The following is a 16,272-nucleotide window of genomic DNA, read 5'->3' on the forward strand; positions in this document are numbered from 1 at the left end:
TATGTGGAGATCAAAATTCATTGTGTTAACATCTGAGATCTCTAGATATGCAGAGTGGACATAGATGTAACAGTGAAAATTATATCACCAAAACAGGGCAATACAAGGAATGGGATTTGTTTGAAGCAGAGAGAATGGTGGGACAGGAAGCTAATTTTGAGGAATGGCTACCTGCTAGCAGTTGACTTAAGTTTCGTATTTGACACAACTCAGTTAAGAATAAAGAGCAGGAGTCAAAGGAGAAAAGTAAAGACAATGAAGGAACTGGATTCAGTAAAAAAATTAAAATGAAAGGAAAACGAAAAAAAATACACCCCGCTTATACTCCCTCAATTTCCTGTTTCCACTAAAAACATGGATTGTTTCCTTCTGTGTCATGCTGGTGACAGATTGTGCAAAATGTATGTGGAGAGCTGGCTGGAACATAGCTCACAGCCTGCCAAGGACCAAATGTGTAACAATTTCAAAATGACAGCAACACAGCTATTAAATATTTGATGAGGAAATCTTTTAAGTCATAGATTTCAAACCTCCTTTTAAAGAAGGGGAAGTATTTCATATTAATTTTACTCATAGAGAAGCATAAACAGGTAGAAAATTTGCTTATCCAAAGAGTTACAGGCTGCTAAAGGCCAGATCTTAGAACAGAACTCTCTTTTATGAAATACTCAGTGCTTGTGATTAAACTGCCTGCAAATTATGGTTTTCTTTTTTTCTTTTTCTTTTTTTCCCATTACACAGTTGTGTAGTTTCTTCATTTCAGTCTTGGAAGGAATGTAAAGTTCTTCATAGGAGAGTGTCTGGTAACCTAATAAAATCTTTCTCATCTGTGCTGTTTGATCTGCACTGCCATGTTAGTGCTTACTTACTTAGCTTGTTTCTAAGATTACATTCACTTCAGGTTGTAGAAAATACGTCCTCTGAATGCAAGAGGAACTGGAGTGGGTTATGTTCTACAAACTCCTACTGTTTTCATTGGGCTTGGCTACCTAATTAAAGCTGAAGTCAACTTCCTGGTGTTGAGATTCAGGATGAAATCTACCACATGCAAGGATGATGAGCCTACTCAGCATGGAAAATTAAAGATAAAACAGTCAAAGCCACTGAAAGAAAGGCAAGGCCACCCAGCAAAGTTTATGAAAGGCAACCTCTCAGTTACTATGTATGAACTGTGTAGTGTTAGACCATAATCACTAGCATACATTTCTGACTGGGGCAACCAGTTCCCATTATGCTTTTGTCAGCTCAGAGAATGAGAAAGATGTGATGTGAACATTGGTCTGGGTGCTGGAACTCATGAATTCTAATCCTGGTAATGACGAAAGATCACTGTGTGGGCAAGCACTTAACCTCCCTGTGGTTCTCTTGTTTTAGAATTGAAATGAGTATTTCCTACTCAGGAATGTGGAGGAAGATTAATTAATGCTTGAAAAGCCAGTCTTGTAGTGGGGAGAGTTATATAAGAGCTAAGTGTTCATTAATGATCACCCTTTTATAGAAACTACTTCTTAGCATGGTGGTATGGTGGATGAATAAAATGTGCTGTATCTGAAAAATAAGAGGTAAAGAATTTGGGAAGGTTCCAATTTGTTGGAGAAACCATGAAGCTCAGGCTTAGCTTTTATTTTAGGTTTCAAACTGTCACCAAAGCCAATGACTCCTTTACCTGACTAATATCATGATAAACTTTTTCCCCTACAGAAGTCTAATTTGCTTGGGGAATAGGAAATCCCTGTAGTTTCGACTCATGCTTTAGAATCTTTCCTTGACAGAACTTGAATTTGAAAGGAGAAAAAGTCTAGACATCCAGAAAAGAAGGCTGCTGGAAGCTGCAAATCTTCGGTCCTACAAAGGATCTGCTGAAACTGTGTAAACAGAACTCCTTTAACTCAGCGCTGCTTATAAATTCCTCCAAATTCCTTTTTAGCTAGGAACGTCCCAGCTTGCTGCCACCCTTGAAAGCTATCTCAAAGAATTTTGCCAGTGAGAAAGGCCCAGCTGCAGAATTACTACAGCCTTAGTTTATATTGATGCTTGCTGATTTTTCCTTTTGGGTTTATATATATACATATATATATATGTTTTGGTTGTTTTTTTTTTGTTTTGGTTTGGTTTTTTTTTGCTTGAGAAGGGAAAGTCTGAAAACCTATCTGATTTCCTTTGCCATCTTAAGCTCTGTGGCTGAGATCCCTATAGGATCTTGTAGGGAGTGGAGATAAGGCCACAGCCTTGGGAGTTTCCTGTGCATTGCGGGAGAAAGCTGTGTGAGACCTTTATTAAATGATGCTTTGCTTTTGCAAGTTAACAGCTTATCTTGCTAGAATCACCGGGGCTAGAATCATAGGTATGTTTTCATGTAGGAATGAAGGAATGGAATGAAGCTAGGTAGAATTTTTTAATATATTTTTAAATGTCCTTAAATATATTTTATTCAAAATTAAAAAACAAACAACCAAAAAAAAAACAGCAACAAACACCAACACTGAAAATGGGAAACTGGATTGGGTTTTAGATAGTATCTGTTATTACAGCTAGGTCAGTAGTAATGCAAAATGAAGTAGAGTAAGAGCAAGGTTGGATAGCATATATCACATAGGTATTGATGATGGTGCCTCTCCTTTGTTAGTTCAGCACTGATCATCTGTCTGTGCTCTGAATGTAAGTTAAACAGGGAAGTTTTTGAGTGGTATTAGGACTTCATAGCAAAAATATGATTATTAACTTCTATCTTCAAACACACAAATAAGGTGGTTAGAGCAGGATACTTAGTGAAATGCTTCAACAATCTGCTAGGTAAGAGAATCACTCTCTCAATTCTAATAAATGCTATTACAGTTGCCTAATTAGAGGGAGTTATCCTTCTGTAATAATTTAAACAGAATTCTGTAGCTGTCTCTGTTTTGATGGAGACTTCTAAGTTACACTTTTCCAAATATTTGGAGGCTAAGTTACACAGAACTGTGGGCTTCTTAGCTGCAGCTGATTTACTGCTTGTCCTTTATTCTTCAGATGAGCAGTAGGTTGTTCTGCTATCCAGAATCGAGTAGAAAAATACTGAGGGATGTGGTCTAGTAGGAAATTTTAGTGGTAGGTAGATGGTTGGACTTGGATGATCTTAGAGGTCTTTTCCAGCTTCGGTGATTGTTTGATACTGTGACTGCTACTAGAAGAAGGGAGACCAAGCTTGTGTCCTGAGGACAGCATGCAACAAATACCAATATAACTGTTCAAAAAAATCTGACAGTACAGTTAGGTTTGAAGCATAGATGCTTGAAAGAATGGATGAACATATCTGCATCTGGGCATTTGAATCCTTCCCAGCTTCCCTTCTGCAGGAATTTTCATTTCTAAATCAAGTGAATTCGAAGACTAAAAACCCCTGTGCTTGGGATGCACTGCATTTGGAAAAAAACCTCTGCTCTGTTAGAGTAACTACATGATCACCATTCTTGCAGAATGGAGAAAACTGGGATAAAAGTATCTAATCTTCCAGTTCAGTCATTTTATTCATATCACGGGGTTGTATCACACGTTTATAATAAAACAATGTATTTTCCTTAGGGGAGTTTAGAAATAAGGTGAAGAGACAAAGAATGAAATGTTATCATGCTAGGCTCTGATTTACAATTTTCTATCCTTTGTTCTACACTGTGGAACATCAACTGACTTTTTCTGAGCAGCAGCAGAAATGGAGGTTTTACTTTGATGTGAATTATTGCAGTGAGTCTTTTAATGTTTTTTTTTTTTCTTTTTCTTGTTTGTTTGCTTTTTTTTTTAGAGTTTAATGACATTGATATAATTACTCAGTTGTCTGTGGAATGGGAAGTAAGTTGTATGCATTGCAGGATTCATTTCAGGTATCAAGTTGAGTGAAGATTTTAGGACTGGATGGTAACTTCCCTCTTGGAGATCCTTTTAAGAGGTGTAACATAAAGACAGATTAGAGGCTAATGAGTTCTGTTTTATCTTCGGGCACACCTTCCTAGCAGGCTATGTGGGACGGAGTACTGGACACAACACTTACTCCTGAGTGAAATCCTTCAGACTGATGAAGCTGTAGTGACTGAATATGTAAGGAGGAGGAAAAAACTGCAGGAAGGCCGCTAAGCTTCTGCCTTTGTTTATTGTCTTCTAAAATGGCAGCATCAAATACAGTTTGATAGATGAAATATCTGCATAAAAGGAAATGGACATTCAGAGAATGCTTTGAAGATAAAAAGAGAGAACTTTTAGAAACAGTAACATGAATTAAAATCTTTGTAGAAGCTCAATTTGTATATAATGAATTTGAGGATGAAGTTTGCCCTTGCATTGAGCGTATATACTTTGTAGACCTTTCATCAGCCTGAATTGTTTATTCTTGTTCTTAATGCCTGTTGACTTAGTCTTAAAACAAACAAAAATTCAGAAGGAGGATTCCACATCATGTTTTATTCTATTTATTAGGATTCTGAATGTGAAGTTAACCTGGATGGGGAAGAATCACTACTACTATTCTTCTAGGAAGAAATTGTGGATGACTTCCATCTCCTTGTCTTGACTGGGAATTGTGAACAAAGCTATTTATTGCCTTTTTAAATAAAGCCCTTTGTAATTTTGTTTTCTTTTCCCAGAGATCAATAATCAAGAAAATAACGTCCTTTCTTCTTGGTCCAGTTCCCTTTGCTGTGCATTGTTTAGCATCAACATCAGAGCTGGGGCATTTCATTTAATTTTATGTGCAATCTTGTTAGTAATCTCAGCAGAGAGGATTAGGGCTGTATGAGCTGCACACTGGATGTTCATTTGTCTAGGCCAGCAGGAAGGGCTGCTGGCAGCATGGGAAGAGTGCTTATCTGGGGATGTGGGGCAGCAGGGCTGGTGTCTGTCACCTTTCACTGACACCCACTGGGAGCATTTCAGGCAGAAATGTGGAATGTGTGGTGCTGCTGCCAGGGGAAGGGGGGGTGCTGTTTAAAGAATGCTGTAATTGCTTCACGTTGTCCTGATGTTCCCATTCTCTCTTCTCCTCCCTCCTGTTTCATTTCCTTCCAGTTTGTGGCAAGCGTTACAAGAACAGGCCTGGGCTGAGCTACCACTATGCTCACACTCATCTTGCCAGTGAAGAGGGTGATGAAGCCCGGGAGCAGGAGACCCACTCTTCTCCTGTCCACAGAAATGAAAACCACAAACGTGAGTAGTATTTTCCCTTTACCTTTGAGATCCTTTTCGGGGATGTTGCCTTCATCTGTTCTTTGCTTCGTGGAGGCTGGCTTGATTGCCTGGCTCCGTTGTGAGTGATTGGTACCTGGATGCTTGGAGCTAATCAGCCGCAGCTCACACCAGTGCTGGCTCAGCTAGTCAGGAATTCATTTCAAACCCAGCATTATCTCTGCAGCAAGTCACTTTTCCATTACTGCTCCTGTGGGGAGGAGGTGTCAGGGAGAGGGGGGAAAAGAAGAGCTGCCCAACCCATCCATTGTCAAGCAACCTCCCAGTGGCGGTTAGTAGGGATGTCAAGGAAATGCACATTCCATTTCAGGGGGCTGTCTTTGTTTTGTCTTTGAATAAGACACCTTTATCCCTGTTTTTTTTGATTTGATTTTGATATGAAATTCGCAGCTTCTGTCCTCCTTATCCCTGCATTTCTTCCTCAAAAGCCTTGTGTTCAACTTTACTGGAAGATACTTCTTAGTTACAGTTTTGGAAAATGTATGAAAAAATATCAGTTCTCCTCTTCAAGGAGTGCTGGAATGTGAGATGAATTACATGCCTAGATTTCCCACACCAGTGCAAGGCTGAAAGAAAAGTAATGCCTTTTTGTTTATCCTTCCTGTTTCTTAGGCACAGAACAGGAGTTTAAGGAGACTGTGCTATGTACTAATTTTTCATAAACCTGGCAAGTCTCTAAGCTGCTGTTTCTCAATTTTCCAGTGTGCAATACTATGGGATAGTTGATTTTACCTTGGGATTTGTGTAGATACCTTTGTTCACTTTTGAAAAGTCCTTTCAAATCACAGTGTGAACTGTGTCATTTTTGTTCAGAGTAATGAACAATGCAAACAAAGCAATAAAATGCTTATGGGAAGGAACATCCAGGCAAACATGTTATAATGTGTTATGAAGAAGCGGAAGATGTATGGAAGTAGGAAAACATTCTCTTTCAAGTCAGATAATTGATAATTGTCCCCAGGGATGGAGGGAGGGGGCTTCCCTCCTCCAAAGCATCTGCTGCTAGCCACTGTCTGAGCTTGAAGGGCCACTCCCATTTGGCAATCTCAGTATTTCTGTCACTTTTATGCCCTGCTTTTCAGTTATTCATGTGTTTGGTAGGTTCACAGGAAAGGTAATTTTGACTCCTCCAGCTGTTGATAAACTTGAGCTGTCAGTGCACTAAGAGCATCTTAGGCTGGAAACTGTCAGTGTTCAGCCAGTAGCTTTTGTTTACTTAGCATTTACATTATCTCTGAGTTTTGCAATTGTTGGCTTTAAAAAAAATTATTATTTTTTATGCCTGTGCTATTTAGTTAAAGCTGTGTGCCTGAGAGGTGTATCACAAGTCTCAATTGAGTTAATATTCATAATGGCCTTGCACAGATGCTCAGACAAAGAAAGGTAGTGTATTTTACCCTTCAGCTTGTCACAGAGGTCAAGGACAGTCCCAGTCCTTATCCTTCTGGTACTTAAGAATTTATTAAAGTTAGCAGGAAGAGGAGCTAGAAAAGCTGTGGAAAGGTTAGCAGGACTTAGCTCATGGAAAGAAAAGGAAGGGGTATAACAGGAGCTACTCAAGCTTGTGTACCTCCAGAGCTTCTGTGCATGTGCAGCATGTGCAGCAGAGGGAATCTGCTAAAGCACAGATCCCCAAACAGGCAGAATTAAAAAAAAAAAACAAAAAAACAACAGTGGGGTAAAATCCTCTGACATTCAGATTCCCAAGAAGAAAGAATCTGCTTAACAACCAGACAGGAGCCAGTGAGGTACAGGCAACAACTAAGCGAATGTGAAGATCACCCCTGGGGAAAGTCCCAGAGGCTGGAAGGTAACTCTCCCAAATGGTTTAGCTGTTGCAGTCGCTGTTTGTTCCTTTTTGCCTGTTTATTTGTTTACAGCCTTGAGCTCAGATCTTGCATCTTTGCTCTTTTACTTGGTGATATTTAATTTATGCTGCCATTTATCTTCCATGTGAATGCTAATTGTCCACATTGCTAATGTGCAGTCATTAAATGGTCCCTTTGTACAGGAGGATGGTGGGGAGCCAGAGCATCAGATCTTTCCTCTCCCCTAAGAACTGCTAGGCATGTGTTATGAATTAGATTTGACAGGTTTGCAGTATTGCAGGGCTTGGGCTTCAAGAATCCTCTCTGCATGGGCTTGGGGGAAAAGGGAGGGAGGAGGGGGGGATTTTAATCCAAACAGCTAATCCGCAACCTACTGAACAGGAGGACCAGAGATATGGTATAGAGCAGGATCTGGTTATTTGCTTAGCAGTGTGTCAGAGAGATATGAGCAGCCTGATTTAGCAGTGGCAAGGCAAATTCAAACCAGCCATTTGGAATTTGTCACGCTGTGGGAGGTGAGCATTGGGTCAGTGAAGTTCAGGCAGGCACGCATTTGCAGTGTGAACTTCCTTTGTACCTAAGTGCCTGCAGTAGCTTCTGCAGTCTCTGCTCCTTGCAGTACCTGAAGTAATGGCAGCTTTGCTTATGCAGGAATGAGCTTTCTGGAGCTCAGCTCCTACAAGATTCAGTTACTGATGCCCTGACTAGAGCCAGCTCAAGATCTGATGGCTTTCTGCACACCCAAACCCATTTATCTTTACTCTTCTCCTCCTGCACAGACCAGTTTGGATAGATAAGTAAATTATTCAGGGACTGGAAAAGAGATTTAGATAGTAATAACCTATCTGGAAATGAAAGCCGCTGAAGAGATGTATATTAAAGAAGAGTTTATGTTTATTCTTTTGTTATCTCACTACAATACTCTCAATACTCTTCCAACTGTGCTTTGCTGACTGTACAGCATCACAGAAGATAGTTCAACCGTATTCTCATGCTTTTGCCTTTCCTAAAGCACCTTGGCCTGAGCTTTGTTTGAGCTTTAGCTGCTTTGTATGTCTTAGCTAGCCCTTTGACACAGACATATAGTCTTTCCTCAGTGCTTAGTCTTGCCTTCACCTACACACCCATTTATCATTGACTTGCTTTCTGATTTTTGGCATGAGTATGGACTTGTGAAAAAGAGATTATAGAAAACCTTTAAAAAAGTCATCTCCCCTTTTCTTCAAGTCCACCAATAAGAAGAAATAACCCCACATCATTTTCAGCATTTTTTTTCTCCTGCCTTTTCCTGCATGTGTTGGCACTGACAGCGTGAGATTTGTGAGCTCAGGGTGCATCCAAGACTTCCACAAAACACCTGCTGTTTTATTCCATCTCACTCTATGGGTACAAGCCAGCTCTGGGGGCAGCTGGTGTTCAGAAATTTAGAGACACTTCTGATGTAGGAATCACCCTAGACTTCTATCTATTGAACTGTATGTGTGAGTGAGTGTGCTAGTATAAATGCACTTCCTTAATTCTCAGGAGAATAGGATAGTCTGTCTACATGGAGAAAAAGTGCCTCCCAGTTAAAGAGGAAGAATTTTCAGTGGCATTTTGCTGTGGGAAGCATTGGTTAAAGGCAGCTGCGTAGTAAACAGCAACTGAACTTATGCCCACAAGCACTTTGGCCAATGATGATCCTAAATAAAGCACATTGTGCTGACTGTTGCTGGCCTAGCTGTCATGTGCAAGTTGAGTCTTACCTGCAGTAAGCTTAATTAACAAGAATGCAGTTTCATGCACTCCTGTCACTCCTCAAGCTTGAGCATCTAACCTGGAAAACCACCTGTTTATGTTATTTTATGGTATTGGCCTGTTGTGCCCAGTTGCATTGCAGATTTTATGATGTGGATAAATCGCTACTGGAGAGACCAGCCAAAGTTGTTTGTGTACTCTAAGCATAATTGGATACCCAGTCTCCAGAGATAAAAAATTAATGTGCTAACCTCAGTTTGCCTTCAAGCTGTCCTCCAGCTCCCCCACACAGTCATCTTTGAAACATTTTTATTTCCATCCAGGCAGGGGGCTGGCCATGAATAAATGACGAGAGTCAGCCCCTCAGTTGGAGATGAGCTGTTTGTTCCTCTCCACAAGAAGCATCAATTTGAAAAGCTACATCAGGCCTACTTTTTCCCTGCTTCAGTGCTTATCCTCGCTGGGGCCATGATAGGAGCCACATCTGAATGCAAGGGTGTTTCAGTGCCCACCTTGTGACAAGATACCCTGCAGCAGCAGGTGCCTTTTCAGTGAGAACATGTATATTGCCTTGATTTGACTTCTCATTAGTTTAATCTCTTTTTTTTTTCTTTTCTTTTTTTCTTTTTCTTTTTTTTTTTCTTTCTTTTTTTTTTTTTTTCCTAGGGCTAGTTTTAATGAAGAAAAAAAGAGTACTAAAAGAAGCTGGAAATGAATAATGATTTCTACTCAAACTCTGTTTGCAGTTGTAAATTTCTCAGACTTTTAGTGCCTGTGTTCTGAGATGTTAAGATATTTAGAGTTTTGGCATACTGGGAAATCTCAAATTATCTAAAGGGAACCATAGAGAGCCTTTGGTTGATTTGTTTGGAGGGATTTTTTCTTTGTGCATGTGTGTGTGCGTGCTTATTTTTGTGTGTGTATGTGTTGTATTTTCACGTACTCCCTGGCCAGAACCTGCTATGTTTTAATGGTCAACTCTCAGAGAAGCACCTGTCAGTAATTTGTGGGAAAATATTTCCATTCTGACTAATCGAACACCATGTGTTACTCCAATAACATCAGCTCTTGTGACAGAACAATATTGTTTCTGTGTTTATGTATATATATTTTTCTTTTCTTGCCACCTCCATGCTTTTTTTTTGTCCTCAGTGTGTATTTCAAACCAAGTAAGACCCAAAAGATTTGATACAATTTGAGCTTAGGTGCTTTGCCTTCTCACATTCCTCCAGTTAGCAATTTATAGAGCCAAAGCCTACAACAAATTCCAGTTGTATGAATGCTGAGGGCTGCTGCCAGCCTTGGCTCCATATTGGTCACTGTGACTCCTTGTATTCCCTGTGCTGACAGGAATGCTATATTTCAATGGCCAGAGGCCAAATCTCAGGAGAGGAACCTCACAAAATCAGAAAATCTGTATTTTAATGTGTCAGATTCTTTTGTCTGCATTACTGTTCTTATTTCCTACCGTTCTCGCGAGGCCCTGGAGAGTTAGATTATGGTCTATTCTCAATGATTCACTGCAATCAATAGGATTTTGGCCCTTGTGCTCCTGCATAAGACTCTCTGAGAGTACTGCACTGACATTTGTATGAAGTACGCTTTACAATGCAGGAACACCGACTCCCAGATCTACAAGATCTGAATAGCTCATGTCCCATTTACTTGCTCTGCCCACCTGCCAACCCATTCCTTCATTGTTCAAGTTAGGGTCATATCAATTCCTGTAATAGATGTGATCAATTGTTCTTCTTTTCCTCGCATTCAGAGGCTTTCTGTGACTCTTCCAGAATGGCTGCTTCTGGTAGTGCTCCCTTCTTGCAGCTTGTAGTGCTCCTTGGCTGTCTCTCTCCGTGCACAGAGGGTATAGCAAAGCAGCCTGACAGAGTTGCTAAAAACTGTGTGAAGGTGATAGTTTCCTCTCTCCTCTCAGTGCCAACTAACCCAAAAAGGAGACCAAATCCAGTTGCTAGGGTGAACTGGCCGTATTTTTTATGAGTGGTTGGCAGCACCTCTTGCAGCAGCACAGCTTGCTTCTCTGGGTGCCAGTGAAAGACATGCTCATGCTGTGCAATGGAGGGTGGTGTGGGGAGCCCAGCGTAGCAAGGTGTGGGGCTGTGCAGGGGGGTGAGCTTGGTGCTGGGAACAGAGCAGCAGCAGTTCTCAGTGCTGCACATCCAGGTTCGTGCTCGCTCCAAGTAGAAACTATGCGATTCAATACTGTGCCACATCAGCACAGCAGTGTCACCACCAGATGTGGCTGCAGCTTTAGCCAGGTGCTGTCCTGCTCTTCTCTCAGAAGCTATACTTCTAAAAAAGCCACCGTCTGAGTGCTGCTTCTCTTCCCTCTCTCCTAAATACCTGATTTTGTATTTTATTTCATTTTTTTTTTTACTTGTTGTAATACCTTGCTTGAGCCTGCCTGTCCTCCACAGATGTGTTCTGAGCAGCAAATTAAGGGGCTGTGCCTCGATTCCTTACACTTGAGAGATGAAGTAATAACAGGTGGCAAGACCACAGGCAGGCCCAGCCTGGCACTGCGGTCGCCATAGAAACGGGCCAGACCTGTGAGGGATGAGTGTTGTCAGCAGTGGGGGAAGGCGAGCTGAGCACATGGGGCCACTTATACCATAGGTTGGGACTATCTGTCACCAGGTCCTCCAAGGCACTCTGTGAAGCCAGGCACAGGCTCTTGGCCAGCATTTTGCTGCACAGGTAGCCAAATGGTGGACTTGTATTTTGGCAGTGAGATGAAGGGAGGTGTTGGAAATGAAAACGGGGCCCCACCCAGCCTCAGACAAAGAGTCTTGTAGGATTCATTAAAAAAAAAAAAAAAAAAGGCAAATCCCCGCCCCTTTTTCTCTGTTTCAAAGTGCATTGACTTGATTGAGGTCTGCACACAGGTTCCCATGGTCTCTGTTGTGCTCTGGAAATTTCTGTTACAGAGTAAATGGCCTTTTGAATTGAATTGAAACCTTCAATGGACCTTAATGGTTTTGGATCAGGCCCAGAAGAAAAAGGTAAGAGCTGGACAAAATGTGTTAGGAAAAATCCCTTTGGGAGTGCATTTATGTCTGATTGTAGCCAACTCACTGTAACCATTTAAATAAACAATGTACAAGTCCCTTCCCCCCCAACCCTGAGACACGTGCTCTGGTCCTCCTCTGCTGCCTTTCCAGACTTGTGAACAAGATGTGAAACAGATAAAATGCTGGCAGACCTAGATGCACAGCTTAAACCATGGCTAAGTATTATGCTGTAGTACCTGTAGGTTGAAAAAATACCTGTGACTGTGATTTCCACCTCTAAGTGTTTTAGGGGTTGTAATCCAAATCATTATGATAACTTCACATAGGAATTAGAAATTTGAGAAAATGCAGGGTTCTACTCATTTAACTTTTTGTTTGTTTGTATAAAAGGGTCACATTTTAAAGGAAAGTCGCATAAAGTATTTGTATTCTGAGTTTGCAGGTTAAAAACAGGCAGCTAGAATTCTGTTCAGAACCTCTATGTTAAAAACAAAGAAAGCAGAGAAGTTATTTTATTTGAACTTATTGTTGACACAATAGAAGGGAGGTTTGCCGTCCAGAGGGATCTGGATGCGCTTGAAAAGGTGCTGCACTTGAGTTGAGACAATCTCAGGTATGAATGTAGACTGGGAGAAGAACTCATTGAGACTGGCTCTGCAGAGAAGGACTTCAGGGCCCTGATGGACAAAAAGCTTGCAGCCTGAAGGCCAGCTGTATTCTGGGCTCAATAGATGGGTGGCCAGCAGGGAAAGGGAAGGGATTGTCCTCTTCTGTTCTGTCCTTATGAGACCCCTTCAGTAGTACTGTGTCCAAGCCTGAGACCTCCAGTACAGGAAGGATGTGGAGCAGTTGGAGCAAGTCCAGAGGAGGGCCGTAAGGATGATCAGAGGGCTGGAGCAGCTCTCATATGATGAAAGGTTGAGGAGCTGGAATTGTTTAGCTTGTGGAAGAGAAGGCTTCAGGGAGACCTCATTGCAGTTTTCCAGTACTTGGAAGAAGCTTACAAGCAGAAGGGGGACCAACTTATTGCATGGTATGATAGTGATAGGATAAGGGAGAATGGGTTTAACCTAAAAACCTTTCATTAACCTATACCTCATGGTGTAGGGAACCTACTTTGTCAGAGGGGTTGGACTCGATGATCTCTAGAGGTCCCTTCCAACCCCTACAATTCTGTGATTCTGTAAAAGAGGGGAGATTTAGGTTAGATGTTAGGCAGAAATTTTTTTACTCAGAGGGTGGTGAGGCACTGGCACAGGCTGCCGAGAGATGTTATAGACACCCCATCTCTGGAGGCCAGGTTGGATGGGCCCCTGGGTAGCCTGATCTGGTGGATAGAAGCTCTGCCCATGGCAGGGGGTTGGAACTGAATGATCTTTAAGGTCCTCTCCAACCTAAGCCATTCTATGGTCATGTGATTATTTTAAATGTTTAAATTCAGTCAATTTGTTTAGCTCTTTGGGTTTTGTCTACAGAGCAAAGTTACCATGTAATATACTACAGAATTAATATACGGTACCTGTTTTATAGGAGGACTCCTGTGAATGATATTACTATATTTTAATAAGAAATTTATTCAGCTTTGCATGATAGACTTTGAAATTCACTTGATTAGGCCAGGATGAAGAAACATATTTCAGTGTAAAAGCATTCCAAAGTTATTTGGAAATACTGGCTTCATTTTCAGACTCCTATCTTCCCTTGAATCAGCTTTCAGGTACAGTGAAACCATGGTCTGACCTGTGCAGATCTTCCTTAATGCATTTTTAAAAAGTATTTTTAAAAGTAGTATACTCCTTATTTGAGAGCAGATGTAGATAAAGACAGGGCCTTTGATGAAACAAGAAAGTGAGACCAAGTTGAAATGGCAAGAGGTACTGATTTAAGTACACCCCCCTATGAGAACACCTTAGCACAGGCAGTACTCCTCAAAGCTTCACAAAGCTTTTGATCTGTTTTTGCAGTTTGTAATGTAAAAGAAAATCAGAGGAGTTTTGTGTAAGTTAGGACAGGACCATGGCTGTTTTTCAAAGCTTTACTTTAAAACGGTTTCTGATTCTGTGTGAGCATTTTTAGACAAAATCCTTGGCTATAGTGACACAATCAAAATGATTGAGCTAGCACACCTAGGTGAGTTACTTCTCATTAGCTGAGCCATCATGTGGCTTAAGCTAACACCTTCCACGTTGTGATTAATGTGTGAGAAAAGTGTATACGTAGTTAATTACAATGTCTCAAATGAAAAGTAGCAACACATTAGTCCCCAGTAATTTAATTGCTTTCACTTAGGCATCCATTCCCTTACTTATTTTGTGAGTAGTTTTATTGATTAAGGGGTGGAATTAGGGCTGAACTTTTGGTGTATGATATGCTTCTCATGAATATTGCACGTTATATCTTTCTATCTTTGCTGTCTTTCTTAATTCACTCATTTGTGAATGATAGTAAAATAGAACTTAAAATTGCAAGGACATGCACACACACACTCACAAAACCAAGGAAAAAAAGAACACCAAAAGAAAGCCAACATTTGAAAGTAAAAATTCTGCTTGTTTACTATCATCTGCAAGTCTCTTCGTTCCCAAACCTTCTGTGATTTAGCCTGGGGCTTAATTCACAGAACAGTACTGGTCAAGTTTGACTTAAGTTTCATTCCAGTTGTTGCACCTGTTAGGATGAAAAAGCATTGGATAGGCTAGCATTGGCTGTACTGAATTATTTGGCTATGAAGATGCATTGTTTAAGATGACATTGATGTAACTTCAGAATTTCTAATCTGTATTGAGTGTTAAATCAGTTATATGATTCTGCACCATGATAGTAGAATTCTTTCTTTATTATGGTGCTGGCGGACACCTTCTATGATTATTTCTATTTGTGGCCTCACCACAGAATTCTTGTGTGTTTTTGAGGAAGCTAGTCAATTGCTTTACTGCCAGGCTTTCCAGCTGTAAAATCCAGCAGTGCTTCTTCACCATGAAGTTTAATTAGGGCCCAGTAAAAAGAAGACTTCTGACTTCACCGAGGGTTAATACTGAGTTCTTAGTATCTGTAAAGCACTTTAAGGAATTCACATGAGAAGGGAGGTAATAAGGAACAAAAGAATCAGTGGATGCTGAGCTTGCTGAGCTTGTGTTGCATACAACCACTCTGTAGATGCAGCAAAATATAAAGAAATAATTACTTAACTTTTACAGAATGGAGTTGCTGTGGGGAAAAATAAATGTTAGGGAGATCTGCTATTTAAACAAAAAGAAAAAAAGAAAAAGAAAGAGAAAAAGAGTACAAGCAGCAACTTTATGACCATTTTGTTACAGCTCTTAAAATGAATCAATGTGCTAGGTTTCCACCTGGCTGCTGGTTTTTTTTGCTTATCTTGCACGCGTGTCTTAAATGACTCTGCTAAATGGCAAAACGGTAACTGAAGAGTGGGAGCTTATGTCTGTTCTTGGGAGAACTGAAGATCTTAACAGCACCATATCAGAGTAAAGCCCATTGTTTCCTAAATACATCAGGGACTTAGTGATTTTGTGGGAAGATAATGGTATGTATGCAGTGTTACGTTTTTAAATTTTTTTTAATTTTTTTAAATTTTTTTCCTTATTTTCACCTTCCTTGCAGTCTTTCAGCTACCAATTTCCAAACAAGCTCAGATAATCAACAGCTGGAAGTGAATGAATAAATAGATGCACCCAATCCAACAACCAATTGAACTCTGAGAAAAATTTAATTTTAAGTGTGTGTCTTGGAGTGCTACCAGAAGCCCTTTAAAATGTCATTGTTCTTTGGGGGAAGTTTGAATGCGGACAAAAAGACCATTAATAAAGGCTGTCAAAACATCTGTTAAAAATCTGCAAGTTACAAAATATGCATTAAAAAGATAATTAAATATAGATGGCACAGTTTAAAGGTCTTCATTTTTTTCTGGTTTGTAGCAATCTACATGGAGTAGGGTTAGGTCAGATATACCGCTTGAATTTTTAAGTTAAAAAAGGAAAAACATAGACTATGCTGACCATTCCTCCCACTCCTCTGAACCTCTCCAAGCTCCTGACTAGATAGGAATAAGAAGTTTTCTCTCTCTGGAGAGCAAAGGAGGAAAATGGCAGCTGTGAAGAAGGAAAAAAGCACTGATGGTTCGGCTTAACCTGAGAATACATCTGCCTATATCTTCTTTCCAGGGGAACAGAATTCCCTTCTACTTAAGATCCACTGTGTGTTTGCTCCTTTATAGCTGTCCCTAGCTGGAAAATAAGAACCTCCCTCCTTTTTTTCTTGGCTGAAGTACAGCTTAGACTTCCACCCTTGGCCAACTCTTTGCACCTGTGCTAGATGCTCACTTGGGCCAAACTTGCTGCCCTGCCCACATCTCCTGGGCACACACAGCCTACTGCAGGTAGTGTGACCCTGGGTCCATCACCCAGAAGTGACTGCATCTATAAAGATTTATCAAATTTTGAACTAAC

General features: G+C 40.6%; 1 protein-coding gene across 5 annotated transcripts in view; it reads left to right on the forward strand.

Moving 5' to 3' along the window:
- The window catches only part of DPF3 (double PHD fingers 3), a 188,411-nt gene that overhangs the window by 109,494 nt on the left and 62,645 nt on the right, over positions 1 to 16,272 (forward strand). For all 5 annotated transcript variants that reach the window (XM_015864660.2, XM_032445149.1, XM_032445151.1 and 2 more), the window contains one exon: positions 5,035 to 5,172. In XM_015864660.2, the coding sequence (XP_015720146.1) occupies positions 5,035 to 5,172 (138 nt within the window). The remainder of the gene's footprint in view (positions 1 to 5,034; positions 5,173 to 16,272) is intronic.

This window comes from Coturnix japonica, chromosome 5 (genome assembly GCF_001577835.2).
Source record: "Coturnix japonica isolate 7356 chromosome 5, Coturnix japonica 2.1, whole genome shotgun sequence".
Taxonomy (NCBI): Eukaryota; Metazoa; Chordata; class Aves; order Galliformes; family Phasianidae; genus Coturnix; species Coturnix japonica.